The following is an 18,598-nucleotide window of genomic DNA, read 5'->3' on the forward strand; positions in this document are numbered from 1 at the left end:
GGTCGGGTCGGACTCACCTGCGCCGTCACCATGGAGCCGCTCGGCCGCCTCCTCCCGCGGCACCGGAAGCGGCGGGGAGGCCCCGCCCCCACCTCTGACGCACTTCCTTGGCAACGCTCGCGCCCGCCCCCACGCCGCCATTTCCGTAGCGACCGGCCCCGGATGGAGCCGGGACAAAGGGGCCGCCGCCCCGGGAGGTACCGCGGGAACTTAGAGCGGCGGCGACCCCCTCCCGGCCGAAGCTCGCCCTACCCAAGACGCCAAATCCGCGGGTTCCGTCCCAGGCGGAGCGCGGAAAAGGCCAGGGTGCTCCGCGCTGCTGGGCCGCAACTGGGCCCCACCTCATTGGGGCACCTTGCGGCCGAGGAAGGAAGTTCGGTGCAACTGCAGTTTATACAAAATCAGGTTTTTATTATTACAAAAAATACCATTTTTTTATCAAAAGCCCCATTTTTGTGTGTGTGTGAATACTGTTCCCAACGCTGTGGGAAAAGATTGCCCTTGCTCTGGGATGGGGCAGCCCTGATGGCATCACCCAAGATCACAAAGCCAAAGGAGATCCCAAGGAGTCTGCAGGTATGCAGGCACCTGGCTCCTTCCAGGGAGGTGGCCAGAAGCCCCCAGACCTCGTAATTTCTGGAAGCCATCACCAAGGGAAGCAGAGTCAAGTCTTTGCCACTCTGACCCTTAGGGCACCTTCACATTTACCTCACTCCCTCAAGCCTCCAAACTCCTTCAAAGCTGAGAAATATTTCTGAAGAGCAACAAACCCAGCACCAAAATGACATTTAGAGTTAAAACCCCACAAAGAGCATCGTTTAGACCCAGACTTGCTCAGACCACAGGAGCACTCAAGGCAGCCAGCCCTGGTATCATGGACTTACCTAAATGGCATTTTAGAAGAGGAACAATTAAAATCTGTGCAGTTTTTGGACAAAAATTGTAAAAACTTAAGTCACAGGAATACCGAAGGCACTGGTCAAGTTGAGACTCAACACATCAAGACTATTATTGGTGCTCCCAACACTAAACTGGATTGGACCAAACAAAGTTTTTTGGGGCTGCTCTTTCACCAGCAGCAAACTCTTCCCACAGTTACCTTCCAGCAGGAACCACCCCACAGACAAAAGGTTCTGTGGTCAGAGAGGTTATTTTACAAAGTACAAAAACCACCAAAAGCAGAAAGCACTAAGACAGACCTAGGCATGACACCAACCCCACTACAGCTACTTCCCAGGTCTTAGCTCAAAACCAGCTTCATTTTTACCAGACCTCAACCTAACATGACAGCTCCAAGCCCTAAGGCTGGCTACACAACATCTCCTGAGCCTGTGGCCCTGCAGACACCTCCTCCTCAGTTCCAGAGGAAGATGGGATGAAGAAGAAACTGCCACCTTAAAACATGTCCCTGCTGTGAATCTCCACCACTGCTGAAGAGATCCAGGAGCTTCCCAGCTCCACAGCAGTGAAATCTCTTCTGACAGGGGAAGGGAAGCAGAGGCACCAAGGTGGCTCTGGTAAGGCAATGGCAGCAATTGAGAAAACCCAGAGCTCCTTCCACGTCCTGAGCTTCACCTTCTGCTCCATTTCCAGGGCGTGTGATTATTTCTGAAAAGACTTTGCACTTTGACAGAGTCTATGGTCAGTTTTGGACAATGCAGCTTTTAAGAATCTCGATGAAAAATGGAAAATTTAACGGAAAAAAGAAAAATAATAATGGAGAAGTGGAAATCTGAGCAGCTGCTTTATCCTCACACTGGTGAGAATGGAGAGCTATGTAAACTACAGCTTAAAAACTACATAGAGTTTATAGTTTCCTATCAACAGGATTAAAACGTCTTTTTTCTCTGACCTCAGACTAGAAATAGAGAAGTCAGAGAGGACAGCCTGGAAGTGGCTGTGGGGGGTACCACAGGGCAGCCTGGTGGCATGCAGGAGAACACCCTGAGCACTCCTCGGGCAGGGGACTGAGCTCAGCACCCTGAGAAGCGTGGAGCCTGCTCCTGTCCTGCTCAGAACTCATCCCTCAGCCGTGGGGGGTGGTCCATGCCGAAGAAGGAGGAGGGCTTCCCATGCACGTCACGCTCCCGCTTCACGAAGGCGGTGAAGGAGGAGACGCAGTTCCCGATGAAATGGTCAGACTGGCCAAGGATGTACAGATCAACCTGAGGCACTTCTGGCTGCAAGCTCACAACCTTCACCTGCAGGGAAAGGAGGAAAGGAAATTAATTCACTTGTCGATTACCATAGCATGACAGAATGGTTTGGGTTGGAAGAGACCTTAAAGATCAGCCAGTTCCAACCCCAATGGCCGTGGGCAGGGACACCTCCCACCAGCCCAGGTTGCTCAAGGCTTCATCCAGCCTGGTCTTGAACACCTCCAGAGAGGGGGCATCCAAAGCCTCCCTGGGCAACCTGTGCCAGTGTCTCACCACCCTTGCTGGAAAGAATTTCTTCCACACCTCCAGTCTCAATCTGCCCTCTTCCAGCTCAAAGCCATTGTCCCTCATCCTGTCACTCTCAGACCTTGTCAAAGTCCCTCTCCAGCTCTCCTGGAGCCCCTTCAGGTACTGCAAGGCTGCTCTAAGGTCTCCTTGAAGCCTTCTCTTCTCCAGGCTGAACAACCCCAACTCTCTCAGCCTGTCCCCACAGGAGAGCTTCTCCAGCCCTCTCATCATCTTTGTGGCCTCCTCTGGACTTTCTCCAGCAGCTCTTGCGCTGGGGGCCCCAGAACTGGAGGCAGTGCTGCAGGTCTGGTCCCAGAAGAGCAGAGGGGCAGAATTCCCTCCCTGTGCTGCTGCTCTCCCTGCTCTGGATGCACACAGCTGCCTTCTCTTCATGGCTTTTCTCAAGCCACTCTTCACCCAGCCTTTACTAAAATCCTACATTATAACCTAAATGTCTTGACATAAGGCTGGCAATGGGTATTCCAGTCCAAACAGTATTAGAAGGGAGGACACACAACCAAAAGGGAGTGGATTCTGTCTTAAGTCACTGTAACTCTCTTATGAACAGATAAATATCAAACCCTTTTAGAAGATGACTTTGGTTTAGTTCATTAAAGCTCTTCTCAAGGAGAAATTTACTACCACACAGCAAAACACTCTTCATCCTCTAGGAAAGGAAGAAGTTTACACTCTAGTTTTTATTGCTATGAAGAAAATTCCCTCTGAGATGCTAAGATTTGGCTGTGAACCACTGAGCTGCCTGCCTGCTCTCTGTGCCAGCCATGGGCCACAGTCCAAGGAAGGCTTTTATTGAAGTCCTCCTGCCAGAGCAGCTTTCTGAAACTCACCTTTCCTTGGAAGAACTGCTGGATTTCTCTCGTGTAGGGCTCAGAATCAGTAGCTATGTAAATAGATTTAGCCTCTATCTTCTTCACCCAGAGCTGGAGGGCACGCTGGATCTCCCTGAGGTCTGGCAGGCACATGTCCATGGTGAGTGGCACTGCAGTGCTGTGGTCGTAGCCCACACACTGAGGGGATGCCATGAAGTGGGGCCCAGCTGTCCCATCCTTCAACATATTGCAGGCATTTTTCTATCAAAAGAAGAGAAAATACCATGTTTGAATGGCAACAGGGTGAGAAGACACCACCACGTGTGTCCCCTCTCCCACACACACAACTCGAGGAATCCCAATGGCATTCCCAGAATGCCAGCAGGGTTTGGGTTGGCACCTCCAAAGCAAAGCTTCTCTTCCACAGAGTGTCACAATCACAGAATGGCTCAGGTTGGAAGGGACCTGAGAGATCATCTACTCCAACCACAACTAGACTCAGCTGCTCAAGGCTTCATCCAGCCTGGCTTTGAACAACTCCAGGAAGGAGGCACCCACAGCCTCCTTGGGCAGCCTATTCCAAAGTCCCACCACCCTCATACTAAAAATCCAGTCTAAACCTACTTTCCCTCAGCTTCAAACCATTGCCTCTTGTCCTACTGCTAGATACCCTGATGAAAAGTCCCTCTCCAGAATGATTTTGGTTGGAAGTCACCTTTAAAATCATCAAGTCCAAGGACTAACCCAGCACAACCAGCAGGCTACAGCAACCAGCCACACTCAGGAGCCATACCCAGTCTGAGCCAATCCTCAGATGAATTCCCACGTAGGGCCTGACCAGCAGAGAATCAATGTAGGCTTCTCCTTTCTTCACCATGTCCTCAGACCACACAATATACTTATGGAGGGGCCGGTGCTCCTCTAGGACTGGAAACTGGGCTGGAGCTCCAGGGAGGGCAAGTACAGGGTGCTCAGAGGGGGAAAATCTATAAAGGAGAAGACCCAAACAGTGACATAACCTCACCTGTGCATCAATGTCCTGCAGAATAGGATGGAAACTCTCAACACCCTGAAATAGGCAGCAGCTGCTGCTCCACATTTACTCAAGATGAGCCCTAACCACTCTGCCATCTGCTCAGAACCTCAAAGCCAAACTCAGGTACAGTATTTGACTTCAAACCTGGCGATAAATCAATTAGGATTATCTGAGAGGTGGAAGAGAAGAATCCCACCCACAGCAGTGAGCTGCCAAGCAAGGAGAGATGAAGGTTTTACCCCAGACTAGAATAATTCTGTCACGCACTAAGGTGACTGAAGTGGATCCAAAAACATGAGGCAAGCAGCAAAATCCAGCTGAGCAATAAATCCCTTTTGAATCATCACAATCAATAAATCCTGCAACTAAACATCACTGCCTCAGAAATCACACCCAAAAGTGCCCAGAGGAAGGGCATGCCCAGCAAATGTTGCATGGGAAAAGCTTTAAGGTTTTGATGATCTTGCTAATTGACCACATCAGACACTCCCCCAAAAGCAAAGGCTTTACACAGTCAGCAGCACACTCCTGAGTTATTCTACAGCAGCATGCTGACACCTTTCCATCTTTTCCCTACCTTTGGACCCAGTGGTCTTTGTATACAGGATTGAAGGAGATTCCCTTGAAGAGCTCTGACTTGTCAAAATCCACCTGGAACTGATCCCAGAAGGGACCAAAGGGATTTCCATCCTGCAAAGGAAAGGCAAATGTTCCTCTGGTGCATGAAGTGAGCTGAAAGGTAGAGTTAGCAAGATCCTGGGGTGCAAAGCTGAGATTTTCTGTTACAGGAGGAAAGCAGAGGGCACACAACAGCATGTGGGCTGCACAGGATGGAGAAAGGGAGGGCTGTTAAATAAAGTTACCTGAAAGCTGAAAGAACAGGAACTCCACAGTTCTACAATTACACTGAGGAGAGATTCCTTTAAAAGCAGGCAGACAACTGTACCACAGATGGGAAACCAGCACAGACCAGTAGGAGAGGAACTACAGATCTGCTTTTCTTACAGTCAAGACCAAGCCTTAAGTGCTCAAACCTTCTTACACAGAAAATCCTCCTGAACCTCAAGTATTTGCTGACAAAGAAAAGCATAAAGGCCAGGAAGCCACACTGATGAGGGGTGACAGAGATGTCACACCTGGAGAGGGGGAAAAGGGATGCCCCTCAGGTCTGGGATAGGTGACTCCTAACTTGACAAATCAAATCAATGCAGGTCAGTCACTCTTATTGGAACAGCAGCAGAAGTAAACTGTGCTTCTGTGGGGACACAGAAGGAACTCACCTTCATGGGACACGTGCTCTTGTCTGCACTCCTCTGGGCTGCTGCTTCGAAGCAGTAAGCCACTCTCCTGCCAGGAGGCCAGTGAAGGGGTGCCAGCTTCTCCATGAACTCCTCCAAGGGGATAACTCGGTGGTACTGCAGCAGTGGCTCCAGCTTGAAGTGCTCCATGTAGGGAACGTGCAGCTGAGAACCACAGTGACCAGACCAGCTTCACCCACGGAGCACTGGCAGTGCTCCAAGTCTCCCCTGCCGGGGACCGAGCCTCCCTACCCGGAGACAGTCCACGGCCCAGCCCGCCACCCTCCCCTGCCTGCCCCGGGGCTCACGTTGGTGTAGGGCGGGCGGTGGTGGCGGTACTCAATCCACGGCGGCACGGCCAAGGTCCGGTTGAGGGCTCGAGCGAAAGCGAGGGCTCCCAGGAAGTGCTCAGCCTGGTTCCCGAACCGGCCTGCAAAAGAGGCGAAAGCAGGGCTGAACCGGGGGCTCCGCCGGGAACCGCCTGTGGGCTCCGCCGGGAACCGCCTGTGGGCTCCGCCGGGAACCTCAGCCGGGGCCTCCTCCCGGGAGCTTCTCTAGGGAGCTCCATCGGGGTACTCAGCCAGGGCAGCCTCTACCGGGGCTCCTCCGCCGGGGCCTCCTCCCAGCGGAGCCTCTACCGAGCGCTTCCCAGCGGTCCCGCGCGGCGGGAGGGCCTCACCCATGCAGGGACAGTAGAGCAGGTAACCCGCCTCGTCCCAGGCAGGCGCAGCGTCGCCTCCCGCCACCATCACGACGGACACCAAGGACAGGAGGAAAACAACAAAGCCCACAGACGCCACCATAGCCGCCCGGCAGAGGCCAACGAGAAACAACCCCATCCCGTCATGCCCCGCGGCCCGGAAATGGCCACGGCCGGGACGGAAGTGGGCTGGTGACGTCACTCCCACAATGCCCCGCACAATGGGGCCGCCGCGGCCTGCGCCGGAGCAGCGCCTGGCGGGGCCCGGGGGAACGGGGTGAGTACGAGGCGGGGAGGAGGGCAGGTGGCACCGGGGGAAGGAATGTGTGCGGGGCGGGGTCACGGTCCCACTCAGGCGAGAGGGGGGCGTGGGGGGAGGAGGAAGAGGGAGAGTAGGCCGGGCCCGCCTCTCCCCTTCCCTCCCCTCAAGGCTGCGCCATGGTAACGGGTAACGAGGAGGTGGAGGTGGGCACGTGTGTTCCCCCGGGCATCGCATCCACTGGGGCTGCCCTTTCCTTCGCGGTGCCAACGGCGAGGATGCCGGGGTGGTGTGCCCAGGCAGTCCCACTGTTTGCAAGTCGCATGTAAGCAGCACTCTTAACACTCTGTCCCAGGGCTGAATGGGTGGGAAAAAAGCGGGGGTTTATATCATAAATAAATCATAGCGGTGTATGTGGAGCTTTCCCGGAGGCTCAGGGCTTTAAAAATTCTGTCTGTTGTCGTGACAGGGAAATAGAAGGTCAAAGAGGAGCTGGTGGGTGGTTGTATCCTTATGGGAAGGTGCAGTAGGATTTGGGGGGGTTGAAAGTAAACAAAAATTTTATGCAGAGCTTGTCCAATATCTCCAAGTGAGCAAATGGGAGAAAGTGCTGCTGAGGCTTGAGCAGCTCAGCTAGAAAAATGAGTCTGGGTGTAAAAATCCACGTGTCTAGAAAGAGACAAAGGCACTTACTGCAGGAAAATTATGTTTTCCCTAATGGAATTATAGTGACATGAGAGTCGTGTTTGTGAATGTAGGAAGACTGTGGAAAAAAGGTCAATAGAACATGTGCAGGGGGATGGGAGATTGATTTTTCCTCCAAGTGTGACAGTGGCAAGGCTGGCACTGTGCATTTAGGCCTGGTATCCACTTTTCCTTCTTTAGAGGGTGGCTTGTATCATTTTCCAGCTCCTTATTCACCCCACCAGCCTCTTAATCTCTCTAGAACTAAAGCAGAGGAAGATTCCTCCCCAGTGAGGGTTTCTGTGAGTGACTTACTGAGATTTCTGGAGCTGGGTAGGCTGGAGATACATTTCCAGGACTAGTACAAACCTTTCTCAGCTCCCCAGCTTTCCCCGGGGAGGTGAGTATTCTCTGAACAAGTGCTGGTCATTTCCACACAGCTGTGACTCTTTCTTTGGTGACTACAGAATTACAGTGAACAGGGAGCACCTTGGAAACCTTCCTGGGGGAAATGTTACTAAGAACTGAGTTATGACAACAAGTTCTGCACCAGGAGGGTGCTGAAACACTGCAACAGGTTGCCCAGGAAGGGAGTTGAGGCCACATCCCTAGAGCTACTCAGGGTGAAGCTGGACAAGGCTCTGAGCAAGCTGCTCTGGTGGAGGATGTCCCTGCTGACTGCAGGGGGGTTGGAGTGGGTGGCCTTTGGAGGTCCCTTCCAACCCAACCCATTCTGGAATTCTGTGATTCTGTGTTGTTGACTTTCCACAGCTGCTGTCCTTCACTGCTAGCACTCAAGATCCTCAGCTTGTTTATTTTGTTCCACAGCTGTAAGTGTCCTAGCAGGTGAATTTAGACCCAAGACTCACACAGGCAGAGTTCTTTTTCTTGACAAACCTTTATGATTTTAAAGGAAACTGATGACAGTTTACACTGATCACAGAGATTACAATATCTTTACCCATGTGTAGTTGGGTTTCTGCTCTGCACCTCACTCTTACCAAGAGCAAAACTCAAACTCTTGTCTTCTTGCAGGTAGCTCTGAAACTGGCACTGATGGCTGAGCTTGTTCAGAGGGAAAGCAGCAGCTCCCTGGAGAAGGTGGCAGAGGCTCCTGGCACACACGTGCAGCTCTGAGGCAGCAGGTAGACAACACTCCTCTTTTCCAGCACACATCTCATACAGAGTTGGAATATTCATGGTCTGAGATGCCTGCAAGGGACAATGAGGGGATTGGAACATCTCTGTGATGAGGAAAGGCTGAGAGAATTGGGGCTTTTTAGTCTGGAGAAGAGCAGCTTGAGAGGGGAACTCACCAATCCTCATCAATACTTCAAGGGTGGGTGGCAGGAGGATGGCAGCAGGCTTTGTTCAGTGGTGCCTGATGAGAGGACAAGGGAGGATGGGCACAAACTGGAACATAAGAAGTTCCATCTAAACGTGAGGAGGAACTTCTTTAATTTAAGGGTGATGGAACCCTGGAGCCCTGGTGGAGTCTCCATCTCTGGAGCCATTCCAAACCCACCTGGATGTGTTCCTGTGGCACATCAAAGTGGCACATCAGCACTTCCAGTCCTCCGCTGTTCTGCTCTGTCTGAGCAGATTCAACCTCCACAAGGCTGAATTCTGTCCCTTATGGACACTCCAAAGCTCACAGTGACACATGGGGTTGAAGCAGTCCTGTTTCCCAGTGTTTCCCACCCTGAGGCTGGTGCTGGGAGCCATGCTGTGGTTGCAGTTCCTGTCATTTGAGCTGCTCACAACGTTCAGCAGGGCTGGTTGGTCCCCTCAGGGTTGCACATCCTGCCCACAACTGGCACTCGTGTTGATGTGCAGGCAGGAACTTCCTCCCTCTGAAGCAATCCTGGAGGCAGAAAGAGCTTGAGGGTTTGATGCTATTTTAAGAAAAGTTTCTCAGGCAGCTGAGTTCAGTGAAAGAGCTTTTCCCTGAGGGTGTCACTCCAGGTAACCGTTCAGCAGTTCAGGTGTTGGTAGAACCATATAAAAATCAGGGAATCATGAAATGAGTTTGGTTGGAAAAGACCTCTGAGATCATCCATTCCAGCCCTTCTCTAACTCTGCTAAGGCTGATGCTGAACCGTGGCCCTCAGCACCTCATCTCAGTGCCTCACTCCAGGGGTGAGGATTCAGCCACCTCCCCGAGCAGTCTGTGCCAGTCTTTGAGCACCTTTGAGCAAGAGTTTTCTTGTAATGCCCAGCCTAACCCTCCCCTGGGGCAACTTGAGGCTGTTTCCTCTTGTCCTGTCACTTGTTCCTTGGGAGAAAAGACCAACCCCCACCTGGCTCCAACCTCCTTTCAGGGAGCTGTAGACAGCCTCAGGGTCTCCCGTCAGCCTCCTTCTCTCCAGGCTGCACACCCCCAGCTCCATCAGCTGCTCCTCCCCAGCCCTGTTCTCCAGACCCTTCACCACTTCTCCCCTCTCCACTCCAGCCCCTCTTGGAGTCAGAGACCAACTGTGGTGTTTTACCAACAAGACAAACACAACTCAAGACTTGCCAAGAGAGATCAGTGCAGGTTCTCACTGCCCTGAGAGCCAGCCAAGCACCCAGGAGGTGCCTTCTGTTGAACAGGAAACGGTTTGAGCTTCCATTATCACTGGATGAGAGCATAAAAGGAAGAAAAGAACTAAAAATTGCTCATTACTGTAGAAAATTTGCTAATCCAGAGAGGCTGAGTCTAACCCTGGAGTAGACAAGTGACTAACCACAGCCTGCTGAGAAGCAGCATCTCTCACCTTCCAAGACAAGGGTTCCTGTTGCTGAGAGCAGCAACTTTTCTTTCTGGCCCTCTTGACCTGTGTGCGACAGCTCAGACTGGTTTACAACGAGATGCCTTTGCTAGTGGCACCAGGTTGGTAGCAGAGTGGGTGAAAAAAAAGCTCTTCCAAGAGACTTAGTTTCTCTGAGAAGCTCTAGAAGGGAATTCCATGGGAGCGAGGATCAAGAGCAAGGGAGAAGAGACAGGGAGGAAGGTGGAAAAGGGGATGAGAAGCAAGCTACAAAGCACAGCAGGAAAGGTGAGGTGTTTGGAGCCACAGAGAAACACTTAGTGCCAGTATTTCAGGAGAAAATGCAGGTGAGGGGTGATGCTGGCTCTTAAAAGAGTTGCAAAAAAACCTCTTAATTCAGAGAAAGTTTGACATCACTGAGTTCAGGGAACAGCTTAAAGGAGAACAAAACCTGCTCTGCAGAGGGGAGTTTCCGTGTCTGTGCACGCAGCTTCGTGCCAGCCACACTGCCTGGATGCTTACCTGTTTTGGGTGCATGGGTGCAAGGTGCAGGGGGCTGGTTCTTAACACCAAGCCTGCTGTGATTTCAGGTGAAGATGTTTTGCTCTTGAAGGAGTTTGGCCACGGAGATCTCCAACAGAAAGCTGCGGCGGGACGGCCCCGCGGCAAGGCGCCGGCAGGCTCCCGTTCTGCTTGACATGGCCCTGCTCTACTAGCCCTGCCATGACGGCATTCTTCCCCAGTGTTCCCAACTGGATTCAAGATGCAAAGCAGGAGGAGGAAGAGACAGGCTGGAAATTAGTCCCCAGACCAAGAGGAGAAGAGACTGAAAGTCAGGGAAAATGCCAATGTGACCTCTCTGAGCCCTCCTTTGCCGGCGTGGACAAGCTGAGGGCTCACACGCTTGCCCACGGCGAGCAGAGACCTTACAACTGCCCCCAGCTGCACTGTGGCAAAGCCTTTGCCTCCAAGTACAAGCTCTACAGGTAGGTACCCCCTGAATGCCCCAGCCCACAGAGCTCCCTGCCAGGGCAGAGGGGAAAACCCTTCCCTCCTGTTTTTGACTTGAACTTCTGAGAAGGTGGAGGAGGGGGAATGCCCCTAGTGCCTCACAACAGGTTTGGTCCCAGACCTTACCGTACTCGGCACCTCTCTAAGCACCTTCTAGAGAACCTCAGATAATGCTTTATCCTGAGCTCAGGCTGCTTTCTGTTTTACTAAGGAGGAAATTGAAGCAGAAAGTGAAGGTCAGAGATTGAAAAACAAAATGAAAAGCAAGAGCAGAGCTCCCATTTCATGAGCCCTGCCTCGAATCACAGGAGGGTTTCCAATGGAAGCTTTGTTCTAGCAGGATGCAGAGGTCTTGTTTCTGTACTAAAATAGAGCAGAGAATAATCCAGTGATGTGGTCACCAGCAATTTAGAATCAAGGAATAAGAATCATTTTGGTTGGAAAAGTCCTTTAAGATCATGGAGTCCAACCCTTAACCCAGCACTGCCAGGAGACCACCAAACCATGGCCCTCAGCACCACACCTTCATGGTTTTGAAACCCCTCCAGGGATGGGGACTCCACCACTGCCCTGGGCAGCCTGGCCCAGGCCTTGACAACCCTTAAGAGGAAGAAATTTGTTCCTCTTAAACCTGTCCTGGGGCAACTCCTCTTGTTCTGCTGCTTGTTACTTGGGACAAGAGAGCAACCCCCATCTGGCTCTATCCTTCTTTCAGGGAGCTGTACAGAGCCAGAAGGTCTCCCCTCAGCCTCCTTCTCTCCAGGCTGAACACCCCCAGCTCCCTCAGCTGCTCCTGCCCAGCCCTGTTCTCCAGACCCTTCCCCAGCTTGGTTTCCCTTCTCTGGACCTACTCCAGCCCCTCCATGTCCTTCTTGGAGTGGGGGACCCAAAACTGATCCCAGGGTTGGAGCTGTGGCCTCACCAGTACCCAGTACTGAGGGACAACCTCTGCCTTGGTCCTGCTGGCCACACCATTGCTGATCTAGACCAGGATGGCTATCACATGAAACTAGATGAACCACAGCATCAGAGGGTGTAAGATCCAAGGAGATCTTCAAGGAGAAATCAGTCCACGGTGGCTGTCCACAGGCACTGCCACGGTGTGATGCTTCCTGATGAGATTAAATCATCCCCCAGGGTTTTCTTTCTCATTTCCCCCCCTCGATAACCTCAGCAGAGAGATCAGGAGGTGAGGAGACAACCAAGGTCGTGCTGTGGAGGTGGTGCCCTGTAGGGAGTGCAGGCTCTGCCGGGACAGGCAGAGAGCCAGCTGCAGAGCGTAGTGGTGCTGGAATTCCAGGGCTGTAGAACACACGGAGCAGGCTGAAGCAGCAGCCAGCCTTCTCCTGCGGGGGGAGGGTTTGCTCACTGGTCTCAACTTGCTGCTCTCCTCCCCCCTCCAAGGCACATGGCCACACACTCTGCCCAGAAGCCTCACCAGTGCATGTACTGTGAGAAGATGTTCCACCGCAAGGACCACCTGCGCAACCACCTGCAGACCCACGACCCCAACAAGGAGGCCCTGCACTGCCCGGAGTGCGGCAAGAACTACAACACCAAGCTGGGCTTCAGGAGGCACCTGGCCATGCACGCCGCCGCCAGCGGGGACCTCAGCTGCAAGGTGTGCCTGCAGACCTTCGAGAGCACCCAGGTGCTGCTGGAGCACCTGAAAGCTCACTCCAGGAGGGCTTCTGGGGGAGCCAAGGAGAAGAAGCATCCCTGCGACTACTGCGACCGGCGCTTCTACACCCGCAAGGACGTGCGGAGGCACCTGGTGGTGCACACGGGGAGGAAGGACTTCCTGTGCCAGTACTGTGCCCAGAGGTTTGGGAGGAAGGATCATCTGACCAGGCACATGAAGAAAAGCCACTCCCAGGAGCTGCTGAAGATCAAGACGGAGCCGGTGGACATGCTGGGACTGCTGAGCTGCAGCTCCTCCGTGGCGGCGAAGGAAGAGCTGAGCCCTGTCCTGTGCATGGCACCCAGAGACATGATAGGTGGGAAGAGCTTCCCTGGCATGTTGCCTGTGGGCATGTATGGCACACATCTGCAGAGCGTGCCCAGCTCAGGGATGCCCCACTCCTTGGTTCCTAATTCTCTTCCCATGGGAATGAGCTACCCCTTGGAGTCTTCTTCTCCCATCTCCTCCCCACCACAACCTCCTCCAAAGTATCCGCTTGGATCTACCTCATATCTGCCTGAGAAACTATCCAAAGGAGAGGTGGACAGCTTCTTGTCAGACTTCCCTGGTAGCCTGTCTCTCTCATCTGGTGAGCCTCAGTCCTCCTCGCCTCAGCCATCCCCCCTGGACGAGGCTTTGCTTTCCAAGAGCCCTGCTAACCTCTCAGAGGCTCTCTGTGCTGCTAACATGGACTTCTCTCACCTTCTGGGCCTCCTCCCCCTCAACCTCCCTCCTTGCAACACCCCAGTGTCGTCAGGGGGCCTGGTGATGGGCTACTCGCAGGGGGAGACGCAGCCACTGCTCACCACTTTGCAACATCAGCCTCAGGAGTCTCCTGGAGCTGGGGCCTCGCTGAACTTTGGGCCCCTTCACTCGCTGCCCCCCGTCTTCACCTCCAGCTTGAGCACCACCACGCTGCCGCGCTTCCACCAGGCCTTCCAGTGAGCTGCAGCTCGGGAACCTCGCAGCCACCCTGCCGTGGAGAGCCTTAAAAACGCACAACTCTCAACTCCCCTGGGGGTGGGAAAGCTTTTGCCAAGCTGTTGCAAGCAGGAGGTTCCTGCTCTCTGGAGGGAGAGCACTCGGAGCCTGGACCAGCAGCTGTCCCCATGCCAAGTCCCAGTCCTGGCCATCAGATTGCAGCTGAGACCGGAGAGATTTGAATCCAGTTTTTAAATCTGTGAATCAGGAGCCACGCTTAGCACTGCCCTTCCCTAACATCCTGGAGCTGTGTTCCTCATTGGGAAGGGACTGTCCCTGAGAAGGAGTTGAGACTCTTTCATCTTGGGCTAAACTTTTCTGAAGAGCCCAGCTCGCATTTCACCTCAGCACGCTGCAGCTGCGGCCCAGCAGCCAACGCCTCCAGGAGGAGGAGTCGGGATCCCCGCTGCGTTTGAAGCCCGACGGGGAAGAGGCTGAGTCCTTCCCCTCTACCTCTCACCCAGCACCTCACACCACTTACTCCACAGAGTACTCACTTACTCCACGTCAGTGTTACGCAACGAGACCGTTTACACTGTGAGCTCAGAGATGTCACCTCCCCTTCCCGGGGGAACCAGGAGGTGAACCTCCTCACAGTGACCATTGTTTACACACCCAAACCTCTCTCTGCCGTGACAATAACAAGGAGGCACCAGCAGACACTGGGTTGCTGGCTGGTGCAGCTGGAACACTGTTTACACAACCAAGTCAGGTTGCACTGATTTCTCCTCACTCACCATGATCTTCCCCCATGGGGAAATGGCTCTGCTCTTGGACCACTTCAGCAGCTTCCTCCCTTTTTTCTCTCTGGTTTTCCCCCGTGTGTCAAGGGGAAGGAGCAGCTCTTGCAGCTTTGCTTGGTTCTGTGCTGTGCAGGTGGAGCCCTGGTCACCATCTCCCCCCAGGTTCTCCATCTGTGCTGGAAACCAAAGCATGTGAGGAAGCAAGGTTAGGAGCTCAGGGATGGTGGCACCAGGTTCTGCTGTGCTAGGGAGGGGTGAGAACAGGCTGCAGGCCCCACTCCTGAGAGGAGAGACAGAGGATGAGTTCCTGGAGGTGTTCTACCACAAGAGCCTGGGGAGCTCAGTACCTTTTTGGCTTATCCATAGACCAGTCTCAAGAGGTATGTTTTTACCTCAGTCCTAAGAGAGTAACATCCAGGAACTGGGAGGAAAATGTGGTCCCAGCTTCATGTGCTCTCCAACAGTGCATCTGGAGCTGCTTCCCCCAACACTAACAGCTCCAACAAGCCCAGAGGGCTTGGGCCTGCAGCCACCCAGTCACTTAGGATTTGGTCCCACTGCCCTTTTTTTGTTCTCTCCTTCTCAAGCCTTGCCTCCTGCACTTAAAAGTCCTGCTTCCCCTGCTCCCTGCCCCACTGCAGCTCCCTCATGGACTGTCTGCCTGCTGAGGACAGAGGGGTGGCACTGGGAAGTGGCACCATTTAGCAGCTGTGTTGGCTCCTGCTCATTTCCTGAGTGCTGGCACCTCAGCTGGCACAGCCAGAGGTCGATCTCACCCCGACTCTGAACACAGCCCCACAGCTCTTCACACCTCAGCCTGGCAGCAACCATTCTAGGCCAGCAGAACCCAGGAAATCCATCCAAGTCGTTCTCCATGAAGCTAGAAAATGCAAATCTACCTCTGATCTGTCTCACAGCTCCAGCCACTGCCCTCCCTGCTCTCCCAGCTCAGCCCAGTGCACGTCACCTTCTGCTGAGCCACCGAACCCCCCCACGGCGTGCCAGGAGCTGTGCATTGGCTGCTCACAGGCTTCTCCCCTCCCAACTTCTCCCCCTCTCCAACTCCCTGCTGCCTTTTGCCTGCAGGATTTTGTTGTTAATTTAGCTGTAGTGATTCCTCCCAGAATGACTCTGTAGAGCTCTGTTGATTCTCCAGAAGCTAGATCAGTCGGGTTAGGGTTAGGCAGCCCTGCTGCAGAAGAGACTTTTGTATCAAAATGTAATATAAGATTTATTTACCTCAGCCATGCCCTGTGGCAGTGACCTCCTCCCCACTTGGATGCAGTACTTCCTTTCTCTCCACTGTGAAACGTGGTGGCCTTCTGACCTTCCAATGAGTGCCTTCTTCTCTAACACAGCAAAGGTAAAAGAGGGGTAGGGGTGGCTCAGCTCCTCTCCTCTTTTACCACCACGGAATACCTCAGCCTTGTCTTCTGGGTCTTCACCCTGTGCAAATTAAAGAGTTTCACACTGCTGTCAGCTCTCTGCAGCCTTATCCCTGCCTTCAGTTAAGAGGATTTCTATTTTTTTTTTTTTTTCTTCCCCCCTTCTCTTTCTGAGCAATAAAAGGGTCAGAAGTGGTCCCTTGCAAGTAGGATTAGCAGATTTATGCAATGCCAGCCCACACCTCCTCCTGCTCCACACCGTTTGCCCCTTCTCGCCTGCGTTGTACCCCCAGCAGATGCCATCACTGGAGCCCTTTAGCAGCAGTAGCTGGACTTAGAGCCAGGCCTCTGTTTCCTGCCAGTAGTCAAAAGAATAAATGGATTCATTTTGCTATGACTCTCATGTGTGATTTGCTTCCCACAGCCACCCTCACCAGCAGAACTGCAGAGAGTCTTAACCCTGCTCAGGGGCAGCAAACTGGAACCAGTACCAGCTGTCTACTGGGGAATGAATTCAAAGTTCCCCTTCTCCAACAGAGCTTGGAATCTGCAAGTGTTCTGTCAGCCAGGCTGGAACTAACAATGCTGCTGAGGGTTTAAAGGACACAACTCATAGAATCAGAGAATTGTTTGGGGTGGAAAAGCCTTCTGAGAGCACCCAGTCCAACCAGTGACCCAACACCACTGTGGCCAAACCATGGCCCCAAGTGTCATGGCTACACCTTTCTTGAACCCCTCGAGGGATGGGGGCTCCACCACCTCCCTGGGCAACCTGTTCCAGTGCCTGACCACTCTTGCAGCAAAGAAATCCTTCCTAATCTCCAACCTAAGCCTCCCCTGGCACAATTTCAGGCCATTTCCTCTCCTTTTAGCACCTGATAGTAGGGAGAAGAGACCAACCCCCTCCTGGCTCCAGCTGCCTTTCAGGGAGTTGTAGAGAGCCAGAAGGTCTCCCCTCAGCCTCCTCCAGGCTGAACACTCCCAGCTCCCTCAGGTACTCCTCACCAGAGCTGTTCTCACACAGTAACAGCTCACAAATGAATCCCTGAAGCCAATTAGTGAACAATTTTCATCTCTTTATAAGCAAAACCTTTGCAGCATCTGAGCTCCATCACTTGGGAATCCAGATTCCTTAGGAGCTATGCCCTCAGAGCTCAGCTTGGCCAAGCTCCTGCTGATGTTGGTGTTAAACCTGCCACACTGTGAGGATGAACCTGGGAAGTAGCTGGCTGGGTGTGTGCAGGAGCTTTGGGCATGAAGGATCAGCAGCTGAAGCACAGTTAGGTTATAGAACCCTCCCTCAAGTTTTGTCCCAGAAAGGGACCTTGGTTTAAATCAAGGTTGAGGGCTGAGCTCACACTGCTGCCTTCTGTCCTAAGCTCATTGTTAGGGTAGGGAATAGGAGACTGCAGGGCAGGTTGGTGACTGTGGGACACTCAGCAGTTTGCAGAGAACACCAAACTGGGTGGCAGTGTTGGTCTGCTGGAGGTTCCACAGAGGGATCTGGAATTTGGGAGGATCCAGAGAGAGATCTGGCCAGAACAAAGTGGCAGAACCACCTCTCTACAAGCCCTCAGGACACACCACACTGAAGGGAAACCTCTGCCCAGCTCACTTCACCAGGAGAAACCCATCCCAAGGGAACCCTTGGAGTGTTCCAAGCTCCACTGCTGAAAAAGCCACACAGCAAAGAGCACTCAAAGTGTCAGGCAGAGAAAAACCCAAGAGGTGGTTCAGGAGAAGGCAGGAGAAGCAGGACAACAGGACATTGGCAGATTTATTTACAGTAGGACACAAAGAATACATACATTAATTAAAAATTACAAAGAATACAGAGAAAACACTTGGGGGGAAGGGAGAGAAATCAGTGCTGGCTGAGCCTCTCCACTGGGGCAGGGGCAAGAAAGAGAAGAGAGGAGGGGAAAAAACCAAACAAAACCAACCAACCAAAAAAAAAAAAAAAAATCAACCAAAATCTCAGAAAGTGACCTCAAAATCAGCACTGCCAGACTCCACTGCACAGCTTGGCTCACACAGCCTCTGCTCCCTTTTTTTCCATCCTTGATTCCTGGCTGATTAAGACTTTGGCGTGATGGATGGGTGGGAAGTGACAAAGCTACTGGGGCAAGGCTGGAAGGACTCAAGAGCTGAGCCTCCCAGGAAGCCCCTGCCTCAGAAGGGTGCAAGGCCACTGGGAAGAGACACAGGACCTGATGGAAACTTATGGCAATTGGGGGTTAATTAAAAAAAAAAAACCCTCCCTCCCAAGCCCCTCAAAGGGTGCAGATCAGTGCTGGTACCAGGGAGGGCTTTGGACAGTGCTGGGTTGGAATGCTGGCAGCTGGTCCTTTGGAGACCTTCCTGCTTACCACAGCAAGAAGCAAAAAAAAAAAAAAAAAAAAAAAAAAAAAAAAAGCAGCACAATTTTCACAGATGTCACTACAAAAAAACCCCAAAAATAAAACCCAGAAAACCACAAACCCAAACCTCTTCCCTGTAGCTCTGACTGAATCCAGCTGGTGTGGGCACACAGGGAGCCTTCACTGCAGCAGGGAACCGTTTTCCTGGTAAGTGACCAAAATAAAACCACTTTTAACCTCTTACAAAGAGCTTCCTGTGGGCTGCTCGAGGCATTGAGCCATAGAAGAAGTGGAACCTGCTGCAACAGAGCCCCCAGCAGCCACCCTGGGGCAGGGGGGGCTTGGACCATTTTGTGGAGAAGAACCAAACACAGCCCTGGGTGGGTGAAACTTTTCTGTTCCCTGGAGGTAGAGTCTCAGAGGAGAAGAGCAG

General features: G+C 52.8%; 2 protein-coding genes across 2 annotated transcripts; one reads left to right on the plus strand and one right to left on the minus strand.

The window, feature by feature from the left end:
- Window positions 1-452: 452 nt before the first annotated feature.
- On the minus strand, window positions 453-6,450 carry POFUT1 (protein O-fucosyltransferase 1). Its single transcript, XM_054391893.1, has 7 exons — window positions 6,291-6,450; window positions 5,920-6,041; window positions 5,594-5,776; window positions 4,891-5,003; window positions 4,071-4,263; window positions 3,296-3,538; window positions 453-2,201 (listed from the first exon to the last, which is right to left on the minus strand). Exons 1-7 carry the CDS (start codon window positions 6,448-6,450, stop codon window positions 2,013-2,015), a joined length of 1,203 nt encoding a protein of 400 aa, XP_054247868.1. The 3' UTR covers window positions 453-2,012.
- A 4,277-nt stretch (window positions 6,451-10,727) lies between these two features.
- Window positions 10,728-13,641, plus strand: PLAGL2 (PLAG1 like zinc finger 2). The gene is made up of 2 exons (XM_054392003.1): window positions 10,728-10,990; window positions 12,420-13,641. Exons 1-2 carry the CDS (start codon window positions 10,728-10,730, stop codon window positions 13,639-13,641), a joined length of 1,485 nt encoding a protein of 494 aa, XP_054247978.1.
- Window positions 13,642-18,598: the final 4,957 nt, after the last annotated feature.

The sequence above is a fragment of the Indicator indicator genome, chromosome 24 (assembly GCF_027791375.1).
Source record: "Indicator indicator isolate 239-I01 chromosome 24, UM_Iind_1.1, whole genome shotgun sequence".
Lineage (NCBI taxonomy): Eukaryota > Metazoa > Chordata > Aves > Piciformes > Indicatoridae > Indicator > Indicator indicator.

Excerpts from the sequence above, each read along its gene's own strand:
- POFUT1 (XM_054391893.1), bottom strand. The coding sequence starts at position 6,450 with ATGGGGTTGTTTCTCGTTGGCCTCTGCCGGGCGGCTATGGTGGCGTCT. Across the intron at positions 3,539-4,070 it reads TGAGGATTGGCTCAGACTGG|AAAAATGCCTGCAATATGTT; the intron begins GTATGGCTCCTG and ends TTCTTTTGATAG. Across the intron at positions 2,202-3,295 it reads AGCAGTTCTTCCAAGGAAAG|GTGAAGGTTGTGAGCTTGCA; the intron begins GTGAGTTTCAGA and ends CTTTCCCTGCAG.
- PLAGL2 (XM_054392003.1), top strand. The coding sequence starts at position 10,728 with ATGACGGCATTCTTCCCCAGTGTTCCCAACTGGATTCAAGATGCAAAG. Across the intron at positions 10,991-12,419 it reads TCCAAGTACAAGCTCTACAG|GCACATGGCCACACACTCTG; the intron begins GTAGGTACCCCC and ends CCCCCCTCCAAG.